The sequence below is a fragment of the Trichechus manatus genome, unplaced genomic scaffold (genome assembly GCF_000243295.1).
Source record: "Trichechus manatus latirostris isolate Lorelei unplaced genomic scaffold, TriManLat1.0 scaffold00083, whole genome shotgun sequence".
In the NCBI taxonomy this organism is placed as follows: domain Eukaryota; kingdom Metazoa; phylum Chordata; class Mammalia; order Sirenia; family Trichechidae; genus Trichechus; species Trichechus manatus.
In genome coordinates, this window is record NW_004444019.1 from 2,719,676 (window position 1) to 2,733,168 (window position 13,493).

The 13,493-nt window shown below is 32.5% G+C and overlaps 1 protein-coding gene across 1 annotated transcript in view; it reads right to left on the minus strand.

The window, feature by feature from the left end:
- The window catches only part of EYS (eyes shut homolog), a 1,981,143-nt gene that overhangs the window by 1,168,055 nt on the left and 799,595 nt on the right, over positions 1-13,493 (minus strand). The window contains 1 exon segment of the mRNA XM_012556965.2: positions 11,443-11,642. Coding sequence (XP_012412419.2) covers positions 11,443-11,642 — 200 coding nt within the window.

A 13,493-nucleotide genomic window follows, 5' to 3' on the forward strand; every position in this document is an offset into this window, starting at 1 on the left:
TGGCTCAACAGGCAAAGGAGGGAGTTACCATACTGACTGGTGTGATTGATCCTGATTACCAAGAGGAAATCAGATTGATATTATATAATGGAGGTATAGAAGAGTATGTCTGAAATGCAGGAGATTCCTTGGGGAATCTCTTAGTACTACCATGCCCTGTGATTAAAGTCAATGGAAAACTACAGCAACCTAATTCTGACATGACTACTAATGACACAGACCCTTCAGGAACGAAGGTTTGGGTCACCCCACCAGGCAAAGAACCACGACCAGCTGAGGTGCTTGCTGAGGGCAAAGGAAATACAGAATGGGTGGTGGAAGAAGGTAGTTCTGAATACCAGTTACGGCCACGTGACCAGTTGCAGAAACGGGGACTGTAATTGTTTTGAGTATTCGCACTTTGTATGTGTGCATCAAATATTTTTGTTTCCTTCACTTATAAAATATAAGCTGTAAATGGGGCTAGTGCATTTTTGATTCTACGCGTGTTAGTTGTATCATGTTAGGTGCAAGTATGACTTCCTCATTGTCTTTATTCAGAGATTATGTATGGTTTAAGGAGATGTGTACATGTGCCAAGTTGACAAGGGGTGGACTGTGATGGTTAAGATTGGGTGTCAACTTGGCTGCGCTATGATTCTCCGTGTTTTAATGTAATCACTCCCATGATTGAATATACTGTGAGTAGCCAATCAGATGAAAGGGAGTCTCCTTGGGGGTGTGGCCTGCATCCGTATATAAGCAGAAGTTCTGGCTTTTTGCTCTGTCTGGATCCTGTGGCTGCTTCCTGTCATCTCATCTCCCGTTCTTGGGACTTGAGCTGTCAGTTTATCTGCCAAACCTGGGATTCGTCGATCTGCACAGCCTTTGAGTGGGAGCCCTGCTCTCCGACCTGCTGATCTTGGGCTTGCCAGCTTCTGTAGCTGTGTGACTTGGGAGAGGCCTCTACCCTGATCCATGGACTTGGGATGTTCTAGCCTCTACAATCGCGTGAGCTGTTTCCTTAATATAATCTCTCTCTATATATATATTTATACACTTTATTGGTTTTGCTTCTCTAGAGAACCCAGCCTAAGACAATTTGTTTACATGTGTCATTATTAGACTGTAAGCCTATTCATTTAAGAGATTCCTCTAATTTATTTCTATTCCCCTGGTGTGTGCCAATTTGAATCCAACAATTAAATAAAGGTTTGTTGAATAAATAGATAAGTTAATTAATTTGAAAATATATATTTATGTAGAGTGAGTAGGCTATGTATGATGCAGTATAAATCTGTTCTGGTCTGAATATATATAATCCCTATCCCTCTCTCTTCCTCTCCTTTACACATACACAAGCATACACACACACAGAGTCACACCAGTATTGCAGTTTAAACTTCTTATAAAATAATCCCTTTATCTTAAAAAATCTCATTATCAGGTTTATAGTTCTGCTAGACCTAAAATATTTGGGAGAAGATTAGAAAACATTTATGGCTAAAGAGAAATCAAAATCATGCTTTTAAAATTGGAAGGCGAGAAGGGGTTTCAGCTGTATAAATCGGTCTACAAAAAGGTATTGCTAAAGAACTAAAGTATGCTGCAAATGTAGTGACGCCCCGATCTGTGGAGATACTGTAATTCCACTGGCAATAAGAAGCATGAGCAAATTTTTTTTTCTTTACCACCCAATATCTTTGATGAAAAAGTACCATTAACCTAGACTGCAGAATGTGGCATTACAGTTTAATTCTATCCAATCTGGTAGGCAGAAATCAAATTCTGACACTTGCTTTTATTGTGGAAGAGTGAGAACTTCTTGAAAATTCTTTTAAACCATTGGAATTCACAAAAAATATTATGAGGCAAAAAGAAATATTTTAAGTTTTTTTTTTCTCAATGTATTTATATATCTGTGTACATAAAGTATAACGGGACAGTTAAGTCTGCATTTTTTATCACCAGAAAAAGTCTTTCTTTTTTTTTTTTTTAATTTCTAAATTTGTTGTTGTTGTTGGGTGCTGTCAGGTTGATTCTGACTCATAGCGACCCCATGTGACAGAGTAGAACTGCCCCATAGGGTTTTTTATCTATGATCTTTCGGGAAGCAGACAGACAGGACTTTCTCCCTCAGAGCTGATGGCTGGGTTCCAACTGCCAACCTTTAGGTTAGCAGCAAGCTCTTAACCAATGTACCACCAGAGATACATCCTCCATGTAATATTTTAAATTATTGGCCAATCTTTTGCATTAGCACCGTTACAAAATTATGTAATCCTATACATTTGGTACATTATAATAGAAAAGCCTAATACCATATAATTCCCTACATTGAAGTTCTCTTTATCTTTTCCACTTAAATAATAAAGATAATTATTGTTGATAGAACAGCTTTTTCTTTTCAATGTGAATAGAATTTATGAATGAATTATTGCTAAAAATTTAAACTCAAGCTGAAAGCATGAGTCAGATTTTTCAAAACAATAATAAAAAGGATCAGAACTTTGAACATTTAATGTCTACATCTACAAATGTAAGAATAATCTGCTATGACAGAGATATGCAGTGAGAACAATAAAATATTAGTGGTTTTCAAATTATGATAAAACATTTTAAATGGATTTAAATTACATTACTTAAGTGAATGTGCTTGCATCTCTTAAGCCTCTATGCATTTTTTTTCTTTTTTTCCTGTTCTCTGAATAACCAGGGTCCCTAGGATACATTGATACTTATCCCAATATTTTAGAACTAATCTATTTTGATTGTTATACTTTGAAAATTCTAAGAAACATGCCCTTGCTTTCAGAGAATCATCACTTCTAGAAAACAGCAGAATATAAAAAATCATATTTTCATGGCCATTAGTTGCATTAAAATTTGCATTCTGTAAATTTCCATAATTATTTTTGATGCAGCTATTTTTTTCTATAGGACAAATGTTGAGCATTTAAATAATTTGACCAAAATATATTTTTTTGAAAAAAATGAAATGATAAATTATGTTGCTCCCTCTACTGATAACTCAAACACAAATTAACACCCACATCATTCTAAGAGGCATTACTAAATTATATGGTACTGAAAAAATGTATTTTTATAAATTCATTCAAAGCATGTCCTATACAGATCATGCAAAGTGTTATGTCATAAGCCCAAAGTTACTTACTTATATGTTCCACATATTCTTTTGCAAGTATCAAAGCTTAAAAAAATAATAAACAAAGAAAGGAGCTGTTAAAATTGCCACATACTCTGGATTGCAATTGACTCTATGAATTTCTGCCTTTGCCAATTAATTGAATGTTCTAACAGCTAAGTGCTTGGTTGCTAACCTAAAGGATGGCAGTTCAAACCCACCCAGTGACTCCATGGGAGATATGTTTCTGTAAAGGTTACAACCTAGAAAACTCTATTGGGCATTTCTACTCTGTCACATGGGTCACTACGAGTTGAAAATCAACTCAATGGCACCTAACGATAAATAGCTTTAGTCACGTTTATAAGTTACATTGATCATTTTTAAAAAATGGAAAGACTAGATGTTTCAAGAAGTATATCAAAGATTGAAAAGAGCATCTACAAGAGTACAAGACATGATACAATAGTTTTATTCTTATTATTTTATAACTTCCTACAACACAGATTAGGATGAGTGGTTGCATGAGGTGTAGAGGAGGAGATGGCAGGAATAGAAAGAAATGTACCTTATCTTTCTAAGCTAGTCATTGAACAGAAGTCCTTCCTATAAATGATCTATATGTATATCATGAAATACTTGTCATAATCTAATTAGGTTACTATTATACCATCCTATTTAATAAATGTAAGCGCTCGGCTGCTAACTGAAAGTTTGGCGGTTCAAACCCACCAGCTGCTCCATGAGAGAACGATGTGGCAGTCTGCTTCCATAAAGATTACAGCCTTGGAAACCCTATGGGAGCAATTCTGCTCTGTCCTGTAGGATTGCTATGAGTCAGAATTGACTCCACAGCAGTGGGTTTGGTTTAGTTTTATTTAATAAATGAAGAAGCTAAACTTCAGCAAGACTAACTGACTTGTCCTAAGTAAAGAAGCAAGAGACTTGAACATAATGTTTTTCTGGATTCACAGCCTTTGTTCTTTACTTAGGCAACATTCTTATCAGGTACAGCAGACCCACTATAAATGCTGTAAGTGACTGACAATCTGCCACGATAATAAAAATAAGACATTTTATAATATTCTACTGTATGAAATTATTTTTAATTGCTACCTTTTCATTCACATCTTATCATTTTCTTATTACTAAGTAATCGAAACCATTAGTTTAAAATTGAAATACGAGCTAAATTATTTTTTTGACCTCACCCTTCCTCTGTAGACTTTTTGCTAATAACCAGCTATCTTAGGACTAAAACTACTACAGAGCTCTCTGGTAAAAAGAAGTCTAGGCGTCAGTTTGCTTTGTTAGAAATTTTTTTCTAGCTATCATCTGTCTATCTATGTATCTATCTGTCTATCCATTCATTTATTTCAGTGAAAGGCTGCTGAGACTATCCTGATTCATGAACATTATTTTATGTATGTCTAATTTATCTCAATATCGTGCCTGTTATCTATTAAAGTCATTAAATAATGAACATGTCTTTGTGTTGAGATGGTCATTTAATACTTATTAATTAAAATATTTTAAACTATTCCCCTAGAAATGTCAGGCTACATGGACTAATTCATTCAATATTACTAAGGATTAACTTTTATAAGAGTAGTACAATACTATGGTAGGTAATTTTGAGGACAGTATAACTTGCCATCAATGTGTACTTCTTTTTGCACTCTATTTATTAAGTATAGTAAAAGAAGTGTGATACATAACACTTCACTACCATTCTTACCAAAATTTAAATGGCAAACCATTTTATACTACTCCCTTCATTATACCTGCTTCCAAAAGCACCCAATTCAGTAACTATCTGGCAGTTATGGCTAACAGACTATGGTAATCCAGAATTATTATTTTCCTCTTCCCCTCTTTGGTTTCAAGCAGTGCAGAATCTCACATTACTAATGTTCTCATATATATGCTTTTCTTCGGCTTCTTTGAACCCGCTATGTCATACCAAAGCCACATATACAGGATAAAGATACTTTAACCCATTTAAGGCTGTTTCTATTTCATCATATAGAAAAGAATTTGGTTATATTTATGCACTTGTCTTTTCTACTGAATATTCTCACAGATATTTCAAGATACACAAATAGTCAAATAATTTTTTATTTGAAATTAAAACTAATCTGCAATTTTAAAGTCAGACATTCATCCTCCCAAAATTTCTCCCATGCATACTATCTTCTGTTATAACCTATATAATTTATAGCAACTTCTATAAGGGAAATGGCAATGGGGCTATGAATTTTCAACTTTGAGATTGTAACTGCTAGGATATTGTTTTATATATGATGGTTTTCCAAGAAATATTTCTCAAATTATATTAGAAAATAACTAGACTTACCATGAAATTCACTATTTTCCAATTGTAATATTATTTTGATATCAAGTCAGTATTTGCCTGCAAAACTATGATAATGAACAATTTTCAGTGTAATTTTATGAGAGCAGATCCTTAGCACCACACACGGTGTCACTATGAATTGGAATCAACTCAATGGCAACTAACAACAGCAACAATATAAAGTGTACTTAATGGAGTAAATGCTGATAGTCTTATATTTTCCACATGTAGTAATAAACTAATGTGACATTGTGTCTTGATGTGGCTTAAAAGAACATAAACTTGAAACTTAACTTGGAGTTATAAAGCAAACCCTGTGTGTGCATTACAGGATCAAATTTATCACATCATATAAAGAGTCTCTTTGTCACTAATGTTAATTTTATATTTAACATATAAATTTATTTTCCTTTGGATTTTACTTAATATTTGGCATGTTTTATATTGTCTTTCTGTCAAAAAATAAGTTAGGTATATCTTATAAAAGTTAATGATTTCATCAAGAATGATTGCCAGATAGTTTGAAAGGCAAACTACTACAGAAATGCTCATATTGGTAGTATAATCTTACTTATTTACCTATAAAATAACAAAGAAAAGTAGAAATCAAAACAGCACTAAACAGAGTAGAAAATATAACACACATTATGTTCGAAGTTATTTCTGAAGGTTATGCAAAAGCTGGACGTGTTCAAATCCAAATATATTCTAGTTCAGTGAGTTATTATGATGTTTATTTAGTAAAATTATATTTCAGAATGATTTAAATTGTAACATAATATTGGAAAAAACTAACTATAATTAGGTTATAAAAGCATAGTGATTCAATTGATTCGGTGAAGTAAATATACAAAACGTAGTAAAAAAAATCACCCCAGTGAAACTGGTAATTCCAGTGATTTTTCTTTTTTAGGTATGAATGAAGCAATAATATTTAGGGATTAAATATAAGGGTTGTGATGTTTCAGGTCATCAGGAGTCCACATTATTACTAAAGCAAATTAGAAAATACAATACATTTGAATACAGTAAATAGCCTGTAATTTTTATTAAGAAAAATATATATATTAAAATCATCTAATTATTAAAAATAGCAGTTTACTTATAACAATAAAATCATTTTAACTTTGAGGCTCCTCAGTTTCTAAAGCAATGTGTTAAGATAGCAAAAGTGATTTCCTTAGTATGTATTAAGGAAAGAGGGTATTATTTTTTATCCTATAACCTGAAATACTTTATAACATCAAATAGCATAATATAATTTTCTTATAAAATGTCCTCATATTATTATTATTCATTTATTTATTTTTTTGATCTCTTGGTCAAGGATTTATTTTGAGGAAGAGAGTAAAAAGTAGTTGTTAGTAGTTGTGTTACATGGTAAATATGATGCTTTTAAAAAACATAACATTATATTATGGAAAGTCACCCAGCTGTAGCTGTTAAAACACAGACATTTTATTCCAAGTTCTAAGAACAATTAACTTGCAGTAAAGGTGAATGATAATGGTAAAAAATGGGTTATGGTAGAAAGAATTCCTTACACCCTGTGATCTCCATAAGTTACCTAACTTCTCTGAGTCTTCATTTTCTGATTTTTTTATCCAAGCCTGTAGGAAAATAGCATCTGTTCTTCCTCAGGGGGTTTAACGAGGCTTACTTATCCCAAGGATCCTTGGTGGCACAGTGGTTAAGAGTTTGGCTTCTAATGAAAAAGTCGGCAGTTTGAATCTACTGCTGCTCATTGAAAACCCTATGTGGCAGTTCTACTCTGTCCTATAGGGTAGCTATGAGTTGGAACCGACTTGACAGCAGTGGGTTTGGTTTTTGGGTTTGGTACTTATCTCAAATGTTTTGGTTAACAATATATTATGGTCTCTGAAATCCTATCATTAAACATTTATTTTATTTTTTTATTGACTCTCTGAAAATCTTTTTTTAAAATGAAACATACCACTGGGAGGAATCAAACTTCCAAGTTTACCAATCTTTTAGCATAATATATTTTGTTGTTTTTAGGTGCAGATCAAGTCAATTCCAACTCTTAATTAGAGATTCCATGTGACAGAACAGAACTGCCCTATAGAATTTTCTTGGCTGTGATCATTAGAGAAGCAGATCACCAGTTCTATCTCCTGCAGAGCCACTGGGTGGGTTCAAACCACCAATCTTTTAGGTAGCAGCCAAGTGCTTAACAGTTGCACCACCAGGGCTCCTTACAAATTTAGTAAAAATCAAAACCAAATCCACTGCCATCGAGTTGATTCCGACTCATAGTGACTCTATAGGACAGAGTAGAACTGCCCATATGGTTTCCAAGGCTATAGTCTTGATGGAAGCAGACTGCCACACCTTTCTCCCACAGAGTGGCTGGTGGGTTTGAACTGCTGATCTTTCAGTTAGTAGCTGAGCACTGAACTAATTACGCTCAGTTTATGGTAGAATGAGTATATGAAGGATAGATGAATTAGGAAGCCAGGAATATAAAATACTTCCAGAATATAGAAGCAATGGCCAAGGAGAGTTGAATCTGGAAGGAAATATTAGAATGAAGGGACATTTGCACCTGGAGAGACAGAGGGTGGGGAAGTTGTGGGAGATGGAAAGGGACTTTGCAAGTCAAAGGCAGAGAACACCATGAAAAAGTTACCCAGGATGTTATTTCATATATTAAAAACAAAACCATCCTTCTTTCTAAACGTTTTGTTTTATGAATTATTTGCAATGTTCTAAACAATCTACATGGTGCCAGAGAAAAAGTTATGTAAAATATTTTCACTTATTTCTATAGTCTTCTGCTGTGTGAGTCTAATTTGGATTTTAGTGTAATTTCAACATAGTTTTTACGGTTTAATAAAACTTGCATCCATTAAAATGCTATTAAGCTGTTACACATGGTTAATAATACTTACAGACTTCTGAAAGCAGCTATTATTAAACTGAACAAAGTCATTAATGTCTTTAAACTTTGCACTAGGCTATAAAGCACAAAACAGATGTTTAACTGCATTTAGAGAACAGTCATAATATCTGCCTATATATATATATATCTTCACTTTATAACATATTTGTATGTTTATTTTTATTTTGTACTTTAAATCAAGAGTATGGTAATAAAGTTAAAAAGCAATGCATTGGTTTCTAATATTGACTTTTCCACTGATCATGACTTTTGTCTAGGCGGTTAACACAGTATAAACTTCCTTAGGTCCTTGCTTCTTCATCTATGCAATAATTAGGCTACTACAGGTAATTTCTATAATTTCATTCACCTCTGAAATTCAATGAGTCAATAAGAAATGTCTATCTGAGTTTACAACTAGAAATACCATACCTAGGTATTAAATTTTCTGAACAAACAGATATTTTAAATTTTAAATAATAGAGTCTGCAAATGGCAGACACTGACAGTCTCATCATTTAGAAGTTATGTGTCTTTATTTTACATGTAAAATTGTTAAACTGGTATTTCTTCATTAGGCAATATAAATTTAATCACCAAGTATTTGAAATGCCTAAAGTATATATTATTAAAAATAAGTCTATGGGTTTAATATGCACTTCCAGTTCTCCAGAAATCATCTAAAATATGGCTATAGAATAATTTGAACATTATATTTTACTGTGCATCTAACAGCTCAGTAATTGTTTATGTAAAACTAATTCTGAGCACTACCTAGGGACTCAAAAGTTCATTGTTATATTTGTTCACAGTCGTAAAGAAACTAGTCAGCAGTATATGATTGGTTCATCCATTTTACCATGTTTAAGGATCAAATCCAAAAAAGTCACACTAAATAACATCATTTCTTTGTTTCTCTATTTAAAGACTCCATCTGTATCCTTCAGAATTTACTTACTGCTTCCAGAAGAAGAAAGAATACTTGCTCCTCTTATTATGTACCATTATTTATAAAATAATCAAATATCTTCATGAGAAAAACGGATAATAAATAAACTTTAAATATGAAATACCTCAGACCAAGAGAAGCTCAATATTCAAATCCAAAGAGAGGTAATGTTTAAATGGACCAATTCTTTCTCAGCAATTTCACTTTAGATCTATGCAATCAAAACACTTATAGAGGGAAAACACTTTTTCTCAGGTGTGCCTCTGTGTTAATACATGTTTTGCCCCAGCCCTGCAACCAATCAGGCCTATCACTTAAAACTGTCCTGTAGACAAAGAAACAACTCAGTGTAGAAGACTCTGGCCAATAGAATTGGGATATAAAAGTGTCCTATGAGATGTCAGGGTAACAACAATGAATGTCAATAAAGAACGCATAAAAACGACTAGTAACTAAGACTGAATCCACCAAAAAATTCTCTAACAAAAAGAAAATAAGTTTAGTTATAAGAACTTTGAAAAAAGGTGAACTCCTGAAATAAATTAGTATGTAAACACAAGAAAATAATATGTTTTCCTAAGTGGACATCCCATTTACAAAGGAAGAACATAACTAATTACAAACCGATACGAACTGAAACTAAAACTAAATGATATTCTCATAAAAAATAATTTCATAAAACCAGCTAAAAGTTAGAGAATTAAATACAGAATTTAAAAGGAGTAATAAAATTAGGACAAAAAAATTGAAAGAAAAAATGAAATGAATGGAAAACAAAATTTTGAATTTGCAATTTACAATATGTAAGCTATATTAGTACCCAAGGAAGAATGCAGAATAAGTGAATCAGTGTTAAAAATATACTCTATTATATCTCAGTCATTTTGATAAGTATTTTATGCATGTTTTCTAATTGAAGAAATTAAAAACTTTAACTTCCATAAAACAAGTGAATCAACGGTGTTCATAAAATATAATGTTGATGAAAATAGGCTATCCTCTGATTTATCTTCTGCAAAGATGTAATAATAAACATGTCATAATAGTAAACACTGTCTGCATATGCTAAACGAAAATCTGATAATCTTGGTTTTATGTGAAATTAGCCTCTATGTCTGTCTTACACAACATATGCCCAAAATAAAATGATTCAGTAGAGATTAAATAAATAAATTGGAAAAAACATGCCCTAGATATTGAAGAAAGAAAATAGGAGTGTGGTGGTATTGAATATAAGGCAGAAGATATTAATAACCTAAAGGGAAATAATTGATAAAAGTATAGAAATAAAGATATATTTATGATTAAATAATTATGTACCAAAATACACGTGGTCAAAGAAATTTGAGTTATTTTCACAGAAACACTTCTGTTCACAGATTTTAACTCAACACAAGCCTATTACAAATCAGACTGAAATAAACAAGAAGTAAAATACACACACATATATATATGTATTTAAAACCTAGGTTCAAGTAATATTTAAGAATTGATCTGATCAGAGCATGGTTAAATTCTGAAATGTAATAACCAATTATATATATATATATAAAATATATATTAGATATAGATATAATTTCAAATAACAAAGAAACTGAAAATTCATCTCCTAGGGAGTTAAAAAAAACAATACTTTAAATAGTAATCAGTTCAAGAATGCAGTGATAAAATCCTAACAAATTATTTTCATCTGTTCTTAATATTTTTGAAGATAGGCATAGCAGTATCAGAAATAAATTTCTGACTCAGGATTATACTAAAAACATTAATATTTTATAATTAATTATGATTAATTAATTATATTTAATTATTTTCATAAAATGTTTAAGAAAAAAACCTCAGTTCTAGACAGGAAATGAGATATGAAAGAATTACAAAATGAAAGATCATTAAATTGAGAAATCAAACCATGAGATTATTATGAAGACATGGGTAAGTGGAAAAATATATACATTGTATTTTTTATTACTGTTAATTTCAAATATATGATTATATATTTTAAGGTGAAAGCTTACTTTAAAAATTAGTGTCTTTGTTTCAAAGTGTATTACTAGTGAGATATGCATAAGCTGTCTTAAGTATATATTAATTGTGTATAAATAAATACTGACCTGCAGGAAAAAGTGTGTCCTGGACCATCGACACAAACACCTCCATTAAGACAGAGAATCAAATTCAGGTCAGGTTCAGCACAGCTATCAATATCTATTTCACAATATGCGCCAGTGTAACCACTTGGACAAATGCAAGTAAATTCATCTACCAACTTCTGACAGATGCCTTCATTCACACAAGGAATTGATGGGCAGTCCTAAATTAAGAAAAAGAGAATCGAATTTGATTGTTAATGGTAAGACTAATACAGTGCCTTAAACTGGTATGACATCATTTTTCAACGTAATATCAACTCCAAAAATATTGGCAACTCTCATTCATTCTAAGAAATAACTTATGAAAAGTTATGACTTCATTAATAAAAGTGGTTTTAAAATTTATTTTCAATGTGTTATATATACAAAATTAATAAATATACAGTAACTTGAACTATTTGCTTTCTGGTATCTCAAGTTATTATATCCTTAAGGCTAATTACATATACAAACATGAAATATTTCTTTAGCATTCTACCCTGAAAAGTGATAATTTTTCTGGAACTATCGTTAATTGATACCTATGCTTACAAACACTTAGTGACTTTTAAAAAGTGTTAACAATAAAAACACTAACAAGACTAACATAAAGTCATTGCATTCATATCATGTATCCATTGGAGAACTAAAGGTTTATCAAAATTATCAGAGAGTTTAATTAGTGTCATTTTTAATAAGATTGTGCCCTTGAGTCTAAAACTTAAGTCATGCCTGGAACCAAAATGGTGATCTTTTGCAAACACCCAAGTGATATAGCTCAATGTATGTTTTTACAAATGACCGTCATTTTGATATTTGTTCTACCTTTACTGAAAATGTGAACTCCTTAAGCATAACCAAGGGCACTTAGTAGATTTCCTGTGGGTATTGCAGTTATTTTTACAGAATGTAAATGCAGAATTCTACAGGGAGTGGCATGGAAACAACACATTTCCCTTTCAGCCCTAGGGCTGAGTACACAAAGAATGATTTATTAGAAAGCATTACATAAACTAGCTGAATTATATCTCCCATGGGAAGAAAGGGATAGTTTTTAAGACTGCCAAAAGTTCTATCTCTAGGGTTTACAAGAATCTTTTACTAAATTAATTAGAAGGTTTAATGGGAAATACAATAGCAATTTCTTTTTTAGAGAAAATCAAACTGTCATTTAAAGTTCTTGATCTTTCTGGTTCAAAAGTTAAGGAGAATGCTTTTTCTTCTATTCATCATCATTTATGTTACATTGTTATACCTTCTATTTAATATAATCAAGTGCTTCCCAAAAAGAATTCACAAATTTAATTTCAGAAAATGAAAGAAAAGTCTGGTGTGTTTAAGAAAAAGAAGGAAGCTAGGAGGAACGTCGCAGGCCAGAGTAGTCTAGACAATCGAGCTAGACACCCTCCCCACCACTACTTTCATTCAACTACTCAAATTGCCATGCTAGATAATGTACAGGAGGATGATAGTAACAGAGCAATAATGTATTCATTGTGAACTGCTTACCCAGAGCAAACCTCCACCTGGATTGGTATATGTGCCAGTTATCTCACTGACAGCCTTGGTGGTGGAAAATGTTAAACACTCGGCTACTAACTCAAAGGTTGTTGGTTAGAACCCAACCAGCAGCTCCATGGGAGAAAGACCTGGAGATCTGCTCCCATAAAGATTATAGCCAGGAAACCCTATGGGTCAGTTCTACTCTGTTGTCAGAGGCCCTGTGAGTCAGAATTGACTTGAAGGCCCCCAGCAACAACGGCAACAACATCTTACTGACAGAGGTCATTAGGCCCCTGCCTTAATCCCTGCAAGGGCCTCTTAAATTTCATAGAACCCTCCAAGTCTTGTACAGCCCAGAGTAAAATCTACTAATCTACTCCAGAGTTTCTCAAATTTACATTGAATATTAATACCCTAGGTAACTTATTAAATTGCAGATTCTAGCTCAACAGATTTGATGTGGGGCCTAAATTTCTCCCTTCTAAGAAATTCCCAGGTGATCCCGATGCTGTGATCCCATGGACCAAGCA